The sequence below is a fragment of the Macrosteles quadrilineatus genome, unplaced genomic scaffold, assembly GCF_028750875.1.
Source record: "Macrosteles quadrilineatus isolate MER2022 unplaced genomic scaffold, UCM_ALF_1.0 Scaffold_4__1_contigs__length_99947679, whole genome shotgun sequence".
NCBI lineage: Eukaryota > Metazoa > Arthropoda > Insecta > Hemiptera > Cicadellidae > Macrosteles > Macrosteles quadrilineatus.
The window spans coordinates 51,478,710-51,500,336 of NW_026542597.1; the positions used below are offsets into that span (position 1 = coordinate 51,478,710).

The window sequence follows — 21,627 nt, forward strand, 5'->3', positions numbered from 1 at the left end:
ATGAGTGATTGAATTAAAGAAAGCAAAAACCGCTACACACAAATCATCTCACCTTATAAGACACTCTTCCTAATCCTGCATTAACATTTTGTGGAAGTTGAATGGTTCAAATGTAATTAAACTAAATATTTAAGTATAGTTACTGATTAATGTTTGCAATTGCATTACCTATTAAACTCAAAATGTCTAATGAGACTGAGAATACTGGCCCTTCCTCTTTGACTCTGGTGAGTTGTAATACCATAGAGGCATCTACTCTGTTAAATAGTATTCAAAATTAGGTCCACTCAAAGAATTCTCTTCATGATTGACTACAACAATTTAGCACAATATTTGTTGAGAAATTCACTCCGTCTGGTGATTCTTTAGCCTATTCCTGTGTTTATGTTCGCAGGAGTTGAAAGGAGGAAGATCATTCCAGAAGTTGGGGTTCTGTGACCTGAACCTGGCAGAGTTTGCAGGGTCGGGTCAGACCACACGGAGGTGTTTACTGGAAGGCTACGACACCAGGCATCGTCAGGACAACTCCATGTTGATGGTTAGCATCACCATGAACATGCTTTCCGGAGACGTTCTGTTCAAAGTGTGAGTACTACCATGATAAATTGAGTATTGTACAATATAGTGAACTAGGGGAATGGGCACACGGAAGGGACTAAGGCTAAAGGTGTAGTTACGTCATATCTCTAGTGGTTAATGTCTTCTCTTGAGGCGACACGATTACCGTAACGAAACGATGCGATTTCAGCGGCGTTCGTGGCATAGTTGGTAGCGTTTCGGATTGGTGTTCAGGAGGTCCGGGGTTCGTATCCCACTGGCAGCACTAACTTTTTGTCAACAAATTTTTCATATCAGCAAGTTTGGTTGGTTAGGTTAGGTTATGACAGTTTAATTTTATAATACTAAATTTTATAATTAATTAAAAATTATAAGTAATCATTAATTAGATTTTTATCTTATATAGTTTTTATATTATCAGCAAGTCTGGTTGGTTAGGTTATGTTATGACAGTTTAATTTTAAAAATTAAAAATTTATTTTATAATTTTAAAACAATGTTTTATAATTAAAAAGTTAATTTTATAACAAAAAATTAAAAATTAATTTAAATTTTTTCAACTTAGCAGTCCTAGCGGCGAACGCAGACACTACAAGATATGTTAGCCTTAGTCCCTCCCGTGTGCCCCACCGGTGAACTAGGGGTCTGCAGGCTAAGACTTTCTTTTCCTTCAGGTTGGGCCTTGAGTCTCAGACAAAAGTTGAACTGTTTTGAAAAGTATTGATTTTTTTAATTATTAATTTTTATACTACAATCCGTTCATACATGTATCGTACATGATCTCCCCCATTTCACGGTGAAATTGTTAACATCTTTTGCAGTCAGGACAGAATTAAAATCTGTGGTCACAGGAAAATTTAGAAGTCACAGTGAAATCAAGAAGATCTTCCCTGGTAATGGCTAAACTGTGAACGCCCTATGTCACTACAAATTCTTTATTTTTCTACTAATATTCAGTTTTCTGTCTAGTAATGTGTGTTTTCCCCATGGTTAATAATAGCCATGTTAGAAAATATTTGCAACAATTTCTAAAATATCAACACCTCTGTATTACAAAAAATTAACACCAATCAAATAAATAGCTTTCTATTTGTTCTAAAATGGTAATGGAACCTGTTAGGTGAAATGTTAAATGTGTGTATCTGTTGACAGTCCCTCTCCCTCACTGAAGCACAAGCAGATGATCGTGAGTGTTGCGCCAGATGAGACCAATGAGAGGCACAGGGAGGACTACTCCAGCGGGTCCATAGCCAGCGGGAGCTCGGGCTGTGGCAGCCTCAAGAAACGGCCAGTCCTCTTCAACTCTGGTGAGTCAACTGAAGCTATCATAGTTCGCTGTTATAAAATGTTGCTATTTAAGATCAGTTACCACTTTACAAAAAATCTTAGAATTATATATAAAAATAAATATAATGAAATAAAACCTGACACAGGAAAACCCTAAGCAATACTGAGTTATGTTAATTCTTGTAAGATTGGTTTGAAGATCACGTTTACAGAGTTACATCAAATTGATGATTGTTTTGGATAAATAAATAGAGAAATGAAAAGAAAATAACTTTATTTTGCTAGAATTTCTCTGCTGCACCAGATTGTTTAGAACTTTTATATTTAAACAGACTATTCTCATCATTATTTGATTTACAGTTTTATTTTCAAATATTCGACCTTTTGCTGGATATAACCGATTTTAGGCTATCACCTAGACTATTGTAAATTATACATTATAGTAGAAAAAACCCCGACATACATAGGCAAAAAAACTTGCTGTAGCCTATTTATAAATGTTATGTGACAATAAAGATTTATTTATTTATTATTATTATAGTTACAGAATAAGTGTGTTTATTCATAATAATAATAAATTAACTTAGAATTTCATGTTAAGTCATATTTAATAATACAAGATGTCACACGTTACTCTAAAAATCCTATTTTTTATGATTTAATCATTTTGATTTTTCAGATATTGCTTCCCGGAGTACAAAATTATAGTTTTAATAACCATATATGCTTATTGCTTATCAACATAGATTATTTATTGTTTTTTAATCTGTCAGCACAGTCATTTGTGGTCATCAGCACAGTGTATAACTGTGGGTGAAGGAAAGCTACTTGGTGGAGGGCCAGCTTTTAGGGGTTGCCAATATTATGATCGTTTGCTCTTAATTGGGACTATGATTCTTTATTTTAAAATTATGTTCCATCTTAGCTGTTGTAAAGAGTGAATAGATTCAAATTACAACTTATTCATAACCTATTTTCAAAAATTGTTTGTATGTAAACTTTTTTAAGAAAAACTAGTTTGTTATTAATTGCTGGACTTAAACTAAACTATATGACTTAACAAGACTATTTGGTTAGTAATATGATTCCTAATTACCTCAGTAACTATTTATACTTACTTAGTTTGCTTTGCTGGTTTTACTTGCGGCATAAACCTTTCCAGTTCAGTGTTCATACTATTGTGTTGGTGAGGAGAATATAGAAGAGTTAGACACAGACCATTGAATGTTTCGACCGTAGCACTAGCAGTTTATGGTGGTCCAATGAACAAGAGATATCGATTGATAATCCTCAGCTCCGTCGCTTGTGTTGTCACTAACAATGCGGCTTTCTGTGTCTCACTGTGACTAAGTTGCATGGTCCTACGTCCTCTGCACCTGTTCATCCCTCTGATATCTCCTATCACTAAACTATAATAGCAATTAAAATAAAGTTGTGTCGAAAGAATGAACCTGTAGTTATAAAATTGCATATGGTGGGTAATATGTGAAAAAATTCAAAATATAAAAAAGTTGAGTTTAAAAATTGAATACAAATTTGACAGTATTAAATGGAGAAAAGGTTTTTAAAACTCAAAATAAAATAGCAAAAATAAAACTGTTACTATAATTCATTTTTGATTAAAATCTAGCTCTGTTGAAGAAGTTATTAGTTAGCAAACTACACAAAGCTCACTCCCATTCTTTGCCCACTTTTCATTCATATTCAGCTTAAAACACCAAAGTGTGCATCACTGTCTTTAAATGAATTTAAAATTGAATTTTCTTCATCAAAAATATTCAATAGTAATTTTCTAAAAAATATACATACCCCACCTGGTGAAAAAGATCAAAACTACTGCCTAAACATTTGTTGATAACTAAGCAATTCAGTAACAAAACAAAAATTAATACACACCCTAAAATACTAACAAATGAGTAGGGTAATACTATCCGAGACTTAAAATTTAAATAATATTTTTGGTTTAGAAGATGAGAATGTCAGAGTTGGAAGGATGTGGGGAATGAGAGGTGTGTTTAATGTGTCACACGTTCATCAGTCGCACAGCCTGGGTTGTGTTGCGTTGCTTCGGAACAGACTCTTCCCTGTCACTGCACAACACAAATACTACACAATACATAACATTGTGAAACACCAAAACATTGATTGATAAAGTTTTATTTTAATCAAAAATTTACTTTTTTGCACATTTTATTAGGAAAAAGTTGTTTTGCATACTTTAATCCCAACGAAATAAACTTCAATCTGAATAAAAAATATTTGCTGCTATTTTTATTTTTTTCTGTATTTACAAAAAAACAACTTTGTGTGGGATCTAATTACTGAATCAATAAACGTCCACCCACAGAATATACAACTCATTGTAGGCAAAGACAACCTTTTGTAGTCCCAAGCCTCCTAATCATATTACGATTTGTGCTGACCGTTGTGTTTGTATAGTGATACAGTAACAGAACTGTATACAGATTCATGCACACACCATGGATGTTTGAAAAACCTAACGCTAAAGAAATTTAGTGGGAGGGATCACAGGAGAATGCCTGTTATCGGAATTTCAATCTTGTGATTCAAAAATCCACAAAAATAGACGTCTGTTCTTAACCCTTTCCACTCGGATTAGTTGACCCCTTGTTGTCCCATACGCTTGCATTTATTGCCATGCAAAAAAACATGTTTTAAGTTTTGTGTACATATACTGACTAAAATAAATTATTTGTTGTACTTGAGGGCTTGATTCTTATTCAGCATAAAATTGTACACAAGTAAAACAAAATATCAAAATAAATATACCCATAAAATATTTTTTGTGTGATCATAATATAAAAAAAAGCAAAATAAAATGTACAAAATATTTTTTGGGAGGCTTTTTAAAAAACGTTAACACATTTTCAGGATTTGTAAAACACTTTATCAACATTAGTTAGGTATCTAGTTGCCAATTCAAATCGGCCATTACAAGAAGGATTAGGTATATTTTTAATGAAAAAATGCATTTTCAAACTTAGATTTTTTGGTGATTTTGGTCGTCATGGTTACTATTTACACTTCTCTATTCTTTAATCCACAGCTGACTAAATAAACTTACAATTATTTTTCAAGCAACCAAAGACATGTAAAATGAATAAGGAAATCATTAAGTATGTATTCAACACAAATTCAAAACATGCAAACACTATATAAAAGGGATTTATTAATAAAAAGCGGATGCTGAAAATGTCGCGGCGGCCGCAACATACGAGTAGAAAGGGTTAAGTCAAATCTGACTCAAAAAGAGACTTGAAATATCCAATCAGAAATAACTCATTAATTTCTCTTCACACATTACTATTTCTCATCCAAATATTTGTCAATGATTATGAGATTTTCATACCCCTTTTTTCTCTCCTAATGTATTTACACATTTTTATGCGTAAACACTCTTTCACATTTATACAATACTTCCACAAACTCAACACATGTATACCACCGGTGACAGGGAGGGGGTAGAGTAAAGCCGAGTCTCATTCACGGATGTTGTCAGCGAGAGGAGTGGCCGTGGCCGATGTGAGCACTGAACTGGACAGGGTTGGGGGTTGGTGCGGCCTCAAAATGGCGGCGGCTACTTTGTTAGTTTACGTCTTTGGCTGGATCTCCGGAAGGCAACATGTTGTGTTAAAGACCGCGAAGAGCATTCAAGGTAGGACGTGCTCCTGGAAGGGTTAGTAGTTAGTACAGTAAAATCCAAATTAACTGACATAAGGGGACATGGCTATTTTGGGTAATCTTTTTTTTTTGTTGAATTTAAATTATATCTTGGTTCAAAGAGTTCAAAAACATTGTTTTATGTTATTTTAATTACCGCCATCTTTAAATTTGCAACTGTGTAGGCCTACACAAAATCTATATTTCTTTTCTACCTATATTGGCCAAGCCAGGCCAACAACCTGGATCTAATACCTGGATTTACTAACAAAGGATATAATTGATTTGACCTTTTGATTATGGTTTTGGTTAATCCAGGTTTAGGCTTATCAGGGTGCGGTTGAAAGGGATTTTACTGTATTAAGAATTAGGTTCATAATATTTTACAATTTACTGAGAGGAATTCTATAGTGTGTTTTTCTGGCATAATTCAAAGAGTAAGATTGTAGGTTTCATGAATACTACGTAGATATAAAATGAAAACTACAATATTACTTTTTGGTAAAAACCTAATGAAATACCTATGTAGTGAACAACTAGAATTAGGATGTATTGTTTTAACATTCTTGCAAACTTTTGGTTAAATTCTATTTGGAGTATTGTACATAATTAATTTTGTACTCTCAGGTATCGTTTGATCTCTAGAAAATAAAATTAATAAGGAGTACAACATTTATTTCTTCAATATCAAAAGATTGCTAAAAATCTTCTTTTATTTTATTTTCACTTGATACTTAAGATCTTCAACCCACAAAGATCAAGGTACTGTAATGTCAACAACAACTGAGCTGTGTGGTTGCAGAGCTGGTGCCAGACGGCCCCCATTTGGAGCCTGGAGACCTGGGCATTGTCCCCACTGCGGGGCCGGGGCCTGGCGTGGCGGAGGCTGAGGAGAACCACGAAGCAGCTCCGGGACACTCACGTAACTCTTCCAACACCAGTCAGCTGAGCAAGGGCAGCGGCTACGGTAGTCTCAACAGTCAACATAGCAGACAGTCCAGCTCCGGCGACTCTACACACATCAGGTAAATATTGTGTCAATCAGGAGAGACAGAAATCTCTTCCCCCACTCTCAACATTTGTATTAGTTATATCTGGAAATGTTCTAAATGTCTGTACAAAATAACAAAAGATAATGGTGGAGGAAGAATGTTTGTGCGCATGCACATCCTACTCATCACTCTAGTTGACACTATCCATGATCCATGACACGATGGTTCTATTGTATCTCTGATTCAGTTCTACTTTGTTACTATTATTTCCTAAACTTTGATTGTCCTGGGACATTCCAAGAAATCCTTTTAGCAGAAAAATCTCCCTTAGAGAGAACAAAAGTAGACAACAGCGCTTTAATTTTGCATGCATCGAACTCAAGAAATCGGCACATTTGAGGAATATTAATTATAAATCTTAAGCAAAGTATGACTATTCTATGAATTGATTACTACTTCAATTTTTGGTCTTTGACCACAACTTTAGATGGATTATATTATATTTGATTCCTTATAAGAATGTCAGGTCAGTTAGCTTAAGATTGGAGGGTGCTGCAAAGCAGTGGTGTAGTCGTAAATATTCCAGTGCAGGATCGCTTGCCAATGTCGTGGAAAAATAATAAATATCAATTATTTAAGATGGGGACGCCAATATGCGGGTATTTTTTTAACCCAAATATGAGTGAAGAGGCGCGATCCTTTAGTCTTGTTAGTGACTAAGGCCGAAATATTCCTTTTAGACACAGCTGTTAATTAATAGCCCATACAGCTAATGACAACTAAGGGACCTACAGTTTATAGCAGAATCCAAACGACATTTTTGCCTTGGTATTAACGAATTGGTCTAATTATCAGGATAGTACTGCGGATAGTTGTAGGCGTGCGGACGTTAATCCACACCAGGGATTATCGTATCCACAGTGCATGCCTATAAATATCCACAATTCATGACCTCCTAGTTGCTGGATTACAGGACGACACCACTGTCCCAGTCAGGTTGCTTACCAATACAGTAGAACGTCGATTATCCGAAGCCCGGTCATCCGAAACGTCGGTTAACCGAAAGGAAGAAAGAAGCAAAAATCAATAAAATCGCGCGCCAATCACGACTGGCCGTAGCGCTACGCCACCGCACGGCTGCTAAGGCGGGAGGCGGGGCGGGCATACGTGACGAAATTGTCGTGCGCTATGGCCGTGCGCACCACTCCTACTCCCACTGACTTAGTCTCCGTCTCTCTCAAGTCTCAGTCGCCTGTGAGCATTCGACAGTGACAGTTCGTATGGGTTTCTATTGTACTGTTTCATTCTACACTGACTATGTCGTCCAAACGTAAACGTGAATGTGTTCTTTCTGTACACATTCTGATAGTGCAGTTCTAAGTACTGTTGTACATGTTTGTTGCTGTATTGTAAAAATAAATCTGGATGTTAATTAATAAAATTTATATTATTGTACAGTAGGCTATCCACAGACGTGAAAACGGCAAATCACCGCCGGCCGCTATCCCTTCCCGTCATTTCCCGTTCCCCGTATTTTTCCAGTCAATGACCGATTATCCGAAAAATCAGTTATCCGAACACCCCCAATCCCCAATTAATTCGGATAATCGACGTTCTACTATGGGTTCCTTGGAAAAAAGGAACGCTGTTCCCACCCCACTACACCACTGCTGCAAAGCAGTATTCAATGCTATCCAGACAGATTGATTGATTGATGGGAGCTAACAAAAACTTTGTTCTGGAAAGGTTTGGAGGTGGATAAGCATAGAGCTTTGCATGCAAATGCATCTTGTTGGGTCTCGACAACATTCAAAACTGTATTTTAGGTTTCCCTGAAACATCCCTTTGCAGTTAGGATGTTTAACGGTTTAACTAACTCGTAATTTTCTTAATTGTATGTAAAATTCAATGTTTTATTAAAATGTTTTAATTATTGTTTACATACATACGCCTAGTGCCTCAGATTAAACACCTCTTAGAGAACCTTGAGCTCTGGTTTTTATTAGCTCCCATTGTTTACATGAAATCCTATGTTTTATGTAATAACATTACTAACCAAACAATTCTTTTCTGTTTTGAATATTTCTGATAGGCCTAACAAGTTTTAATTTTTAAGAATGAAAATATTATTTTACTCATATTACGTATTGTGTTTAATTTTCATTTAGCAAAAAGTTAATTTTTTAAGTTTTTATTTCTTTATTTTGTTTTTCAAACATTTGTTGAGGTGTTTGTGTGTTCAGGTCCCCCTCATGGCCTGGGTGGAACCCCCGCCTCGCCCCTATCCCCTCCACACCCACCACTACCCCTCCCTCCCCTCGCCAAAGGCTCAGCCCCACCAAGACCAATGGGAGGCTGCGGAGCAACAACCCCCCCTCTCCCTTGCTACTATGCACCCCCCAGAGGCCTCCCCCGGGGTCCAACTTCAGGTTCCCCCCTTGGTCAGGTCCCTCACCCCGAGCCTCCTCCTCCCCCACCATCCCCTGCCCTCTGTCCCCCCTAGCGGCCTCGCTGCCCAATGAAGGTGCTAACCAGAGGTAACTGACATGATTGTTATGGGCATGGTGAAGGCTTGCCGAGGTTTGGTGGTGGATTGGGAGCTGCGGTTTACTTGCATTCTGTCTTGTTTCTTCTGAATTTGTCCTGTAAAACTTGAAACCAAAGCAACACTAAATAAACAGGCCATTGCTTCTCTGGCATGAAGTCATCATAGGCGACGGCAATTACGTAATGTTATTTTTTTAGTTATATTTTTGTTTTCCAAGAAAAGATTAAAACAAGCAACTGATCACAAACGGCAAACATTACATCATTGCCGTCGCCTTTGATGACGTCATGCCAAAGGAGCATTATGGCTTGTTTATTTAGTGTTACCTTGTTGTAACCCGTTGTTTGTTGTTAGATTTACTAACCAAGACCTTCAACTCAATTATTTTGTAAATCATAGACAAACTGCACATATTCAAATTTAACAAATGTAATTTCAAATGTAACATTAAGTTTACTTCTGTATTTTTCTGTTTGGCTGAAGACCAACATTGTAAACAACTTATTTTAAAACTCAAGTTAATTTTCAGTCTCTTATTTTAAAACTCAAGTTAATTTTCAGTCTCTAAGTAAAAAATAAAAAAAATACACTACCCGTAAGTTCCCATCTGAACCATCAGAAGGAACAGGGAATCTGATGTTTTCTCCTCATTTCATCAGCAAACATAACCCTTATCCTCATGTTTCCCCTTTTATAGGTTTGACTAAATTGCTTTTGCACTTTGACGGTTTTTAATAAACAAAGACACATCTTTGGAACCCGTTTAATAAATATAATTTATTCAAAACGAATACATTGTAAAATTACTATGGTATATTAACACTGGCTGGCTTGTAATAGGTCAACGTTCAAAAGACACTAAAATGTGAATTACGAGTCTTCAGACATTAAACTACCCGTGATGTAAAAAATTTGTTTAATGGTTTAGGATGTAAATTTAAAATTTTTTAAATCTCATAATAATTTTTAGTTTGATAAGTCTGTAATATTTGTTCAAAAATAATTTCAATATTTCACCTAACTGATGAAATACCTATTATCCTCTCAGTGCTCATTTTCAAGTCTGTAAACTAGTTCCCATATCGTCTCCCATACATAAGGAATAAATGTTCAGTTCTAACCAATTACTCACATTCACATTTTCATAACCTTCAGGAGTCTTGTGAAAGCTGTGCCGAACGCTATATGTACTTAGCTGGTGGTGTTATGGTGGGCTGGTGGTTTATACGGTATATTGTACTTCTGGTGTGTGTTACGGGTATACTATGGTGTTTGCTACGGTGGTTCTAGGGGAGGCCATCGTAAGGTGTTTGAGAGTAACTCCAAACTCCCGACGGTCGCCAGTCCCGAGGATGCGCCGGAGGAGAGTGACGCCGTCCCGCCAGTGGCGCCACTCATACGGCGCACCAGTCAAGTGTACGTGTCAATGTTACCAACATGAACTGTCACTAGATGATGTTGAATTGAAAGTTCAACTTTTGATGATACTTTTATATTAAATTCAGTTTCTACCAGTTTTGTAGGGATGTAATAAAATCGTATAAAGCTGCTAAGTCATCATAACTTTGAGCTAACCTTTTTGAATATATTTTCCAATTTTAAATTCACCAAAGTTCTGCTAGTCCAAACCACCTGTTGAGAATAAAAGAACACTGTGTTTAAATTGAAAACCCATGTGTTCTATTTGTTCTGAAATTTTACCCAAACTCTCTATCAAACCAGGTAATTGAAAAAAAAAACAAGAATTTGTGTGTGAATCTTTTGATGATCAGGAAAAAGTCAGTGAATTATATGAGAATGTTGTATGCAAGCAGGAAATTTAGAAAAATTTCTAATATCCTTTGATTTGTTTCATTTGGTTAACTGGTAAGTATTTGTCGCAATTCTACTGAATTTTTGCCTATTCTGTTTGGTAATGCCTACAAGGTCTGATCCCTGTTAGTTTAGATTAGCAGATTTTTTTATGTAATTTGTAAGGTTTTTTTCATTGGGCGCGCCATCATTACAACTTTGCAATTTTGAATCACACCATAATTATCTTGGAAGTCTCTAAACTCTACTTTTAGTGGGGCATAGAAATAATTTCAATTTCAATCAAAATACCCGTCTGATTCTAATATTTTCACTATTTTAAACTTGTGATTTTGTTTAATAACTTTATGTTCTTGAGACAAAGTGTACTTAGTTGGTGACACCGTTTTTGTTTTTTGTTGATGAATGTGAGCTTATGTCAAGTTTTAAAGATGCTCATTCTTTTCTAAAATACAACTTTTTTGTTTGTATACAACCAAATGTAAAAAAACAAAAAGTATCGTTGAACTTGAAATTTTTTTATTACTATGTTCTGTGATGTATACAATTGCATAGAATACATTATGTTTAATCTGACGTTTTTTTAAGAACAGTAAGTTTCTATCTTAATGGTGTTTGCAACTTATTTTTTGGTGATGGAAAAATTTCCTGTGTATATATTCTTTTTGAAGTGTTACAGTCATTTCTCTTTTAAACTGCACATGCCAAATTATTGACTAATCCAGAACTGCATGACCAAATTGATCTACATTAATGTAACTTCTGTGTAGTTTGCTTCATTATATTGTTTTCCTATTTATAATGCATCATGATGCTTTTGTTGGTTTAATTGTTGTTGAGTAGTATAAATTTCAATAATATTACTACTATTATTTTTTAGATGTACATTTTAAAAATAGTAGTACTTAAAAGATTAACATTCAGACACAGGCTTAATAGTTTTGACATTTTTATTCTTACACAGGAACATGAATGCAAACACACTTTTTAATTTAAATATTATAATCACTATTGAGAAAGTTTTTACTTTGCCTTTCAAGATTGTTGAAACATGAAGATTAATTTATGAACATAAAAAATATTTCTTAGATAACATCAATTTTTTAAATACTCTTTTTCGGATTTTGAGATTTATTAGATACAGTAGACGCTCACTGCCCAGGCACTATATGGGACCAGATAATAAGATCAGGGAAAATAATTACTTCAATGTTTTGTGTTTGCAACAAAATTTTAGAACACATAAAATTAAAATTTGTTTGGAGGAAGATGTTTCTTAATGTGCAATCTATCTAAAAAGCTACTTCAAATAAAACCTACACCCAGCAGTATACACATTTTGTCGGTTCAAGAATTTTTTTCTAAATTTTACATTCTAGTTTTTGGGTTAGACCCAATGTTCATGCTAAGTATTTACAATCAAAGTAGTTTATTGTAATTTAATTAAGAATACATGTTGGTGAAGTTTTCCTTAATAGATTTTGCATTAATAGATTTAAGTATTGATTTGTCTACAATACCCTGGTAAATTTAATGCTAACTCTATTTATAATATTCTTGTTGTATCACCTCAAACCATAATTTTTAAACATGTGTTTAAATTAACCTACCGTATCGGTTAGTATTTTGGTAAAAAAATTTTATTCTCAGAAAATCAACCTTTTATGCGTTTCAACCATTCTTATTGGTCCTGTCAGTGACGGATTAGTGAGTTTCTACTGTACTTACACTTTGATATATACATAGACTAAATGAACAAATCATATTTCCATCACTATCACCCATTTACTAAGTAGCCAGTATGGTCATGCAGGAACGCGTCGTCAGGATCGGGTCTGAGTGAGACGGGGTCGCTGGACAGAGGCAAGGCGGCGCTGGAGAGGCGAAAGAAGGCGGCGGAGGAAGGCTCTGGTGGGGGCGGTCGTGTGGAGGCGTCTAGAGTCAACCCGGACCCTCTCATAGACCAGCTGATCCAGGAGACAAACCTGGAACCTTCCGAGACTGAGAGTAAGTCAACAAATTGAACATCAATATACTCTTTAGTGAAAAATTCTTGTTTTACATTTTGTTCCTTAGTTTATATTCTTGGATGATAAACATTAGTAATCTTATTTTTGAAAAGGTTTATTTTGATTACTATTACATTATTACCTCTTGACTATTGAGAAAAAAGTACACATCCCATCCCAACGTTAAAGTTGTAGCCACTGTAGAATGGAATTAGCACTAAGGAGTTGAGTCACCGACACAGTGTGTCGGCAATCCTACATTTCTGTCAATTACGCAAACTTTTCCCCAAGCCAAACTGAAAGAGCATCATATTTCATAATATGCTCTTCTATTGACTATCATAATATCTAAGGAAGAAGATATAGTATATTTCATCACTTAGGTCTAAAAAGAATTTTTAACACCACAAGCCAAAGTTAAACGAAATTGAAAAACTTTTATCATAGACTTTAGCTACTCTGACCTCCCCCTTTAGCTCTGACTCTGCCTTTTGCCCCACTAATACCTGTTTTATGCCTACATAGGATTTCGCTCTTTCAACCCTAATTCTGTGTCCATCCCTCATCTCATTCTTGTCCTTAGTTCTTCTTGCCCTTTTCTTTTGTTTATCTCATTTAACTCTCACAATAATACCTTATCTTTTGCTCTTCTCATTTGTGTCTTAAGTTTCTCACTTTTTTGTTTCTGGATTATTGCCATTTTTTTTTCTTTCCCCCTTTTTCTGTTTCCTGTCCATGACTTTTAATATCATTTAATATCATGACGGTACCATGTACCGTATTTAATTTAGTTTTTCTATTATTCAACATATTATGTTCCAGTGTCAGGTCTCCAACTATACATTGCCAAAGATGGGACGACGGCGTTAGGCAGCCACGAAGTCAAATCACTGGGCGTGTTCAAACAAGTCGTGATGGACGATAGGTAACATTAGCCTCGCCACGTCACCCGAGTTACCATCTCGTCTATCAACTATTTTTGTATAAATATATATATATATATTGGTACATATTGTAAAAAGCTTAGTGAACATTGAAATTGACAGGCTTAGAATTGTATGTTTGTTACAGGAATAAAATACTCTGTTTATTTTGCGTACATTTTATAATTTGTTAAACTATCTTTGAATAAGTAAAGAAAAGGTTTTAGTTTTTGATTGTTTAGAAAGTTAATAAGGAAAATTACTGTGATTTTTCATTAGTTGGAGGATAGTTGAGTGTGATATTAATTTTTTGTTTATTTATGTAAGTTGTCTCAATTTGTATACTTTCAGATAATCAAGGCGTGTTGCATTTTAATTTAATTTTGGAAGCTTAATTAAGTTAACAAGAATTTGTAACAGTTCATTAGATTTTGTGTAATAAACTCACATATATATGAGGAACTATGTACTACTTACTATACTTTAACTATTGTCTCTTTGTGCAAACAAAATTCTTTTGTAATTAAAGCAAAATAATAATCCCGTAGTAAAAAAATTAATAACACAAATATGTATAAATATGTATCAAATTTCAGATTAAATAAACATTTTTTACTTTTGTTTCAAAAGAGATGAATTTTTATAAACAGTTTTTTACAAATACTTTTTAATATCACACTCAAATTACTCGTAAATAGTGGTAGGTTTATGACTGATTAAAAAGCTCATTTAAACACACTAGAGAGGTGATAGACGATTTTAGTTTAGTACAAAAGAGCAGAAGTGCCTCATTTTAGTACACAAACATTGAGCGAAGATGGGGTTTGTACAACTTTGAACTCAAATTCCAAAAAAGATTTCCAACTTAGAAACTATTTACTCTTGTATTAAAACTATCTAGGTTTTTTGAAAAATCCTTAGATCAACAATCTTAGTGTCCATAAAAGGTCAACCTCCACTAGTCTAAACATTTAAAGTATGACAATATTTATTAGGCATAGTTAAGTTGTTTGTGGTTTATTCTATTGATAAATTAGTCACTCAACTGAAGAATGATTATACAAAATGTCTTGTTTTCTAACTTTTCACAATAAACAAATATGGGATGAGAATACAATTGTGGATATTCTCCATTAATTCACCACCCCAATGAACTTATACAACAAAGCATTCACTTATCTAAAATGAACCTAACCTATTAATTGTTTCAGTACTTGTAACTTGTTTCTAAACAAGCCATGAAAGAGTTATACTCACTTTTTTATACTCAACAAATTATATTAAAAAATGCCTTTAAACATAACTATTCAAACTTGTTTTGTTGCTGATAAATAGATACTCCTTGTGGTTATGTTAGGTTAGTCTATTTATATTAGTCAATCAACCTTACCTGAATTCCACTAAATATTTGATGAAAATCACTCGCTCCTCACCATTTGTAATGTTTTCCATGTGATATTGCTCACAATTAATTTAGACATCCTCGAAATGGTGGTGAAGTAATGGAAAATATCGCCGGTTATTTGTAACTAGTCACCTATCCAAGTAGACATATATGATAGCTTTACCTCTGTGCTTGTGTTTAGGCAGTACTGCTATATAGTGATGGAAGAGCGTTTGAACAGTGCTAAGTTCGTCCACACGTCAAGTTGAGGTAAAGCATGGTGTGAACCTTCTCATTGGTTTGTATTCAACTAATTCATGCCGATCTTTGTGATATGTAATTAATTTGTCGGTTTTACGATTCATTTTCATGTAACCTCACCTTGGACGAAAGAGCTTTCATGGTTTTATAAAATTATTGTGTTCAACTTTCTTCCTACAATCGAAATCTATGCTGCGAAATTGTCTTCCTTTTAATCTTCCTTTATTTACCTTTTTTTATTAATCTACCCTTTTATCTCTCTACCCCTCATGTATTTTGATGATGATAATAAATTACATTGTTTTTGTAATGGTTTTGCTTCCTAATGAGCAATGTGTGATATTAATTTGGTTTTGACTGTTTTGAGGAACTATTTTTAATAACAAATATTTCCACTTACCACTTTTGTATTTGGTCGGTCTATAGCTAATAATTTTAATGTTGTTACAATATTTGTATTTGGGTACTTAACTAAATCATGTTTCAAGTTTATCTTTTTAAGCAGAGTTCTACAAAAAAGCCAATCTGTTATATTATTTGTACACATTATCCGATGGCAACTTTGTAAAGATGTAAATATCTGATAGAATGTAATTCCAATGCTCTTTAGAGCTGATTGAACTCTTCAAGCTTCTATTTAACATGTATGCTGCACTCTAACCCTACTCTATAAACTTTATGGATTATCATTGTTTCCCAGAATTGGGAAGTTATACTGTTTAATACTAAGAAAGTGGCTATTAATAATTTTCTACATTTTTTAACTGTCTGTGTAGTAATGATTTTTTCATCACTCTGTATTCAAATAGCCCATTTCCATACATCTGAGATCCTCGAAAATTGTCAATTTCCATACACCAAAAACAAATAGTGATCAGCTGACTTTTCTTGACATAAACATTACTTTCGCTAGACAAACAATACTTTGCCTGACATCAACAAAGTTACAACTGAAGATCACATATTTTTTTTAAGTTTGATGAATTAGTTTTTTTTATTGTGATAAAAAGTATCGTTCAATACTCGTCACGAAAGTCCCATTTCGGGGTGAGATAGTGTTTTACATGCAAGTCAAAAACTGGTAGTAAAATATACTATTTCGAGCAAGGGAAGAACGATCAGCTGATTTTCTCTTGCTCTGAGTTTAAGAACTGAACTAAGAGTTTTTACATAAGCTTTCCCCCTCTTTAGGGTTCTTTTGAACATAGATGAACATTGAAAATAACTGTTAGAAATATAAACACTGTCTACCATTGTATAATACTGTTAATACTGTTCTATGAAATGGCTACCATAACAGCATAGCAGAGGTAGAATAGAGCCTCAAATTAAATTAGTTACTGGCTTACTGTACCTAAAAGATAAACTTAAAACCTCTTTATTTTGTTGATATTATTATGAGTTAATGTTTTGTGTCTCTGAACTTCACTTGTGTTTTTGTGCTTTTAAAATTTTATGGGAAGTTAACAAATTTATATCACCATTTTATCTTAAATAGTGTATGGCACTTTAAGATAATTGAAATGGCTTAAATTTTACCATTGTGAAAAAGAAAATATATAACACGTAAGGTACTTGATCAGGTAGTAATATAGCTTTTGTTATTGAATTTATAAGAAATATTTAACATAAGAATGCTTATTTCATTGTATCAGATAAACAGTTTAACTAGAATGTCTAGCAGTTTACCATGTCTTCCTACATTTTATATATTTTTAGCGAATTTCCCATATAGGGAATAAGCTATTACCGTAGTACTTATGGTAAGACCTGGACGCGGGACCGATTTTTTTTTTCGATTTGAGGTCCCTAGAGGCCAAAAACACCATCCGTTCAAATTCATATATATATATATATATTTATATATATATATATTTATATATTTATATATATATATATATATGTGTCCGTCAGCACGATAACTCGAGCAAAAATAATCCGATTTTGATGAAATTTGGTACAAACGTGTAAAAGTACGTTTATTCGAACGAGTTCGCGATCCAGCATGATCGGACCATGGGAACGGGGGTTTACGGGGGGTTTTATGGGGTAAAAATAGGTTTTTCCCATTTTTGACCCAAAAAACATAAAATTTAGCAATTTCTTTCCAAACCATTTTGTAGAGCTTAAAAAAACAAATAATTTAGTATATTGAAGCGTTACTATGCGCCTAATGGTTACGGAGAAAATTCAAAAAAATTGTAAATTTAAAATTCCCATGTTATTCTTATGGAGAATAAGTAAACTGTTGTAGTTTGCTTGTTTGTGAACATATTTTGATCAAATTTGGAAAATGTTTTTATTTCTTACTAACTATTCACATTTTACAAAAAAAAACAGTTTTACCCTCCCTGATGCAGCAAACCTAAGTACTTGTTAAACTAATTCTATTTAAATCAAGAATAAATGTTATATTTTTAAGTAGACATTTCAGTGTAAATCCAATCAGTCAAATGGAAATTCGCTTAGTCTGCAGGTTTGCTGCAGCGGGGGTATTTTAAACTTTTTTCTACATTTAAATGCTCAGTTTTTTACTTTAAATTTTTAAACCTTGACAAACAAATTAAAGAAAAAACTTAATTGAGATAATATATTATCGAGATTCTAAATTCAATGGTCATAATAAAAATATAAAAAAATTGTAAATTAACAATCCCTTAATCTACCCAATTCCTTTAGAACTTCCATATTAACTTAGATGTATTACAATATAACTAATCATTTATACTTGATTTGCTTCAAGCTCAAAATTACAGAAAATTAGATCTAAGTTACCAGATCATTAGGATTCTTTAGATTTAAATATTCATTGTACAAAGATGTAAAAGAACAAAGGTACAGAGAGGTTATTTCCAGAGTTGAAAGCAGTTTGGTTACACAACTAGTGTCTGTTAGTCCCCACTTTAGTGGTGCTCTCTGATTTCTTACTTTTTTGTGATAAGTGGACATTAATAACTATTGTATTTTATTGTTTTGCTTTATTATTAATTTAATTTTGTTTTACAGAGAAAGCTATTTGTTTTGGGAGCAGAAATACAATTTCCGAGCTAGTCTAAGCCCACCAGTGATTATATGTTTGGGACCACTTCTTCCTTACCAAATTAGAAGTAGTTTTCTGATAAAATGCACAGTAATTATATTATTATTTAGTATTTTATAATGAGATATTGTTAAGTTTTGGACAAAGCATCAATTTTGTTTCTGTACTGTTTTTATGTTAATTTTGTAAAATGTGTAAAAATATTTCATAAATATGAATGGAACATCCTAAATAAATGTTGGTTGGATTTCCATTAGGATTTCCTTATGAATAACCCTGTTCTGTAATTTATTCGTATAAAATTCTAATTAAGGTGTTGTTACGTAAGTAATTTGAATTCCAGAATGGTAATATTTTATTATTTGTATGTATTCGTGAATAATTTAGATTAAATTCAACACTGTATTAAGGTATGGATTAAAAATCATGTACCAAATTTTATTGCTTTAATTTACGATTTTCCAGTCAAATTTTTGTGAACGTTTTCCTAATGTCAATATACTATCGTTGACCCAATTTTATACTCGTAATGTAAAATATGTACAGAAATAACTGGAGTGTCTGTGTTGTTGTAAATGTGGTTTAAACCATAACACGTGTTGTCGTTTGTATGCATTTTTTAAGCCTGTTTCAAGCAATGTTTGTATTATAATAAGGTTACTGCGATAACTAGAGTATTAAATAAGTTTTGAATTTATTTTGTACTATCATTTACCCTGTTCTCTACAATAGTATAGTATATCATAACATAGAGGAGGCATAACAGAGTTAGAGTCCCAGAGAAGTATTAGATTAGATTTCTATAACACCAACACACCAGGCTGAAGGACGAGTTTTGAATGAAAGAGATGGCTTCGATACTCACTGAGATCAGCTGCTACCTTATCTAAGCCCTCTGAGCTAGAAATACAACTGAAAGTAGCACTGACATGGCAACTCTGTTAATGATCGAGACCTTGGCGCTCCAAATAAATAGGGTAATTTCTGTCGAATATGCAGACTTTCAACCAAGTTAAATTTCAGAGACAATAAAATAAAAAAATAATTTTAGGCTAGCTCAATCTGTGTCCAACCCACAAGACTAGTTCTTTTTAATAAAAAAAAATAGCGACAGTTGGTCGGTCCATATGATAATAATATTTGTAGATGGGATGTCTACTTCTGTGTCCAGAGTCAATGATCGAGACACTGTAATTTTGATGGGTACCAACTAGGGGAATCAGCAAATTGGCTCATGGCTTCATGTTTGTACAATCTCCAAAGACATTAATAGGTTTTACAAACCCCCATCATAGACCAACGATTAAGATTGCTCAATAGTTTACATCTGACAACATTCACAAAGCTTGCAACTCGTCAAAAACACCACTAAAACAAGCACAACACGAAAATAAATATGGTATGAATATACAAACATTTAGATAGTGCAATCATGATAATAATACTGATTTCAGTGCAATCATGATAATAATACTGATTTCGTCTGGCGAGTTGCAGGGTTAGTAGCAGACTCAACCGGTTTACAAAGTATATATGGTTTATGAAGAAATTAAGTATCAGAGTCCTTGTTAGTCCTAACTTGGTCTCTTTCATAAGGGCATTTTATTTCCATTTTAAAAACAGATTAATGAAATATAATTTATTTTTATTTTTAAGAAATATCAATTATAAACACTTAATGCTACAAAGAAAAAAACTACCTTGAGCTTAAAAGTGATACATTATGAGATCTCAACAGCTTCTAGTATGTTGATGTCTCTTGGCAAAACAGCTCTTCATCACAGACAAATCTAGGCAACAACAATTCCAAAATAATAAACTGGTTCATTACTGTATTAGGTTTGGGCTGTTCACATGAAGGCAGTATTTCAAGTTTACTAAAGTTACGTTTTATTTTAGTTGTTAGTTGCCGCGGCAAACCTACTGACTAAGCGAATTCCCATTTGTCTGAATTGATTTTCAATTAAATCTATTTAAATAACATTAGGATTAACGAGTATACCTAGGTTTGCTGCTACAAGGAAACTAATAAAGTATATTTTTTTAGTAAAATATTGATAGCTTGGTATAAAATAAATAAATTTGACAAGTTTGATCAAAATATATATCCATAAACAAGCAAACTACAACATTTGACAGTATTCTCCATAAGAATAACGTGGGAATTTTAAATTTAAAATTTTTTTTAATTTTCTCCATTACCAATAACTGTACAAAAACACTTTGGTATACTAAATAATTTTTTTTTTAATCTCTATTTTGTGTTTTGTGGATCAAAAATGAGAAAACCATTTTTTACTCCTTAAAACCCCCTGTAAAATCCCGTTTCCATGGTCTGATCATGCTGGTTTGCAAACTCATTCAAGTTTAACCCGCCTTTAACCAATTACCTTTAAACCAAATTAAATCATAATCGGACAAAAATTACTCAAGTTCACTGACGTGTATATAATAATATATATATAAATTTGAACGAATGGTGTTTTTGGCCTCTGGGGACATCAAAATGAAAAAGTAAATTGTTCCCGGGCCTAGGTTTTATCGTGCCACCTACGGTGTGTAGATATAAAGTCAATGGTAATAGCTACTTCCCTATAGGGAAATTCGCTAAAAAGATTATTCTCAAAATATTCAACAGTGTTATTCATTTAAAGGAATAAGAAAAGACGCATCAGACTTAAAATTAAGACAGCTTGAGCAAGCTCATAATTTATATACTGTACTTAAATCCAAAACACCATCTGGTCTAAATTTGAGACTTAATATAAATATATTAAAATAAAAATATACACAATTTTTTTTCTATCAAAATTTTCTTTATTACTTTCTTATAAATTATATGTATTTTTGATTTTTGCTTAATTAATTTTTATTTTTGTTCCTGGAGAAGGCTTATGCTGAAATGTAGAATGTTTTTGTGTGAATAAGTTATTTTTTATATTAATTACAGTATAAAACTTTAATTTTAGGCTCAGTACCTACAGAAAATCATAACCAATGAACGTAATATAGCTTACAAAAGTTAAAAGGCAAATTATACAATATTACAGGTAACAACCATAATAAAAGGTATTGAATATTATTTAAGTAATTAACACCCCAGGATTTTTATTACTAAGGGGGCACACTCCA

General features: G+C 33.3%; 1 protein-coding gene across 10 annotated transcripts in view; it reads left to right on the top strand.

Moving 5' to 3' along the window:
• The window catches only part of LOC128991744 (EEIG family member 2), a 118,185-nt gene extending 98,993 nt beyond the window's left edge, over positions 1-19,192 (top strand). For 7 of the 10 annotated variants that reach the window (XM_054414901.1, XM_054414904.1, XM_054414905.1 and 4 more), the window contains exons 4-11: positions 395-585; positions 1,711-1,865; positions 6,329-6,551; positions 8,762-9,055; positions 12,692-12,885; positions 13,710-13,812; positions 15,397-15,464; positions 18,462-19,192. In XM_054414901.1, the coding sequence (XP_054270876.1) occupies positions 395-585; positions 1,711-1,865; positions 6,329-6,551; positions 8,762-9,055; positions 12,692-12,885; positions 13,710-13,812; positions 15,397-15,463 (1,227 nt within the window). In that variant the 3' untranslated portion in view covers position 15,464; positions 18,462-19,192. Of the gene's footprint in view, positions 1-394; positions 586-1,710; positions 1,866-6,328; positions 6,552-8,761; positions 9,056-10,356; positions 10,483-12,691; positions 12,886-13,709; positions 13,813-15,396; positions 16,536-18,461 lie in introns of those variants that run through there. The other 3 variants (XM_054414909.1, XM_054414910.1, XM_054414908.1) reach the window with 3 other exon arrangements.
• Positions 19,193-21,627: the final 2,435 nt, after the last annotated feature.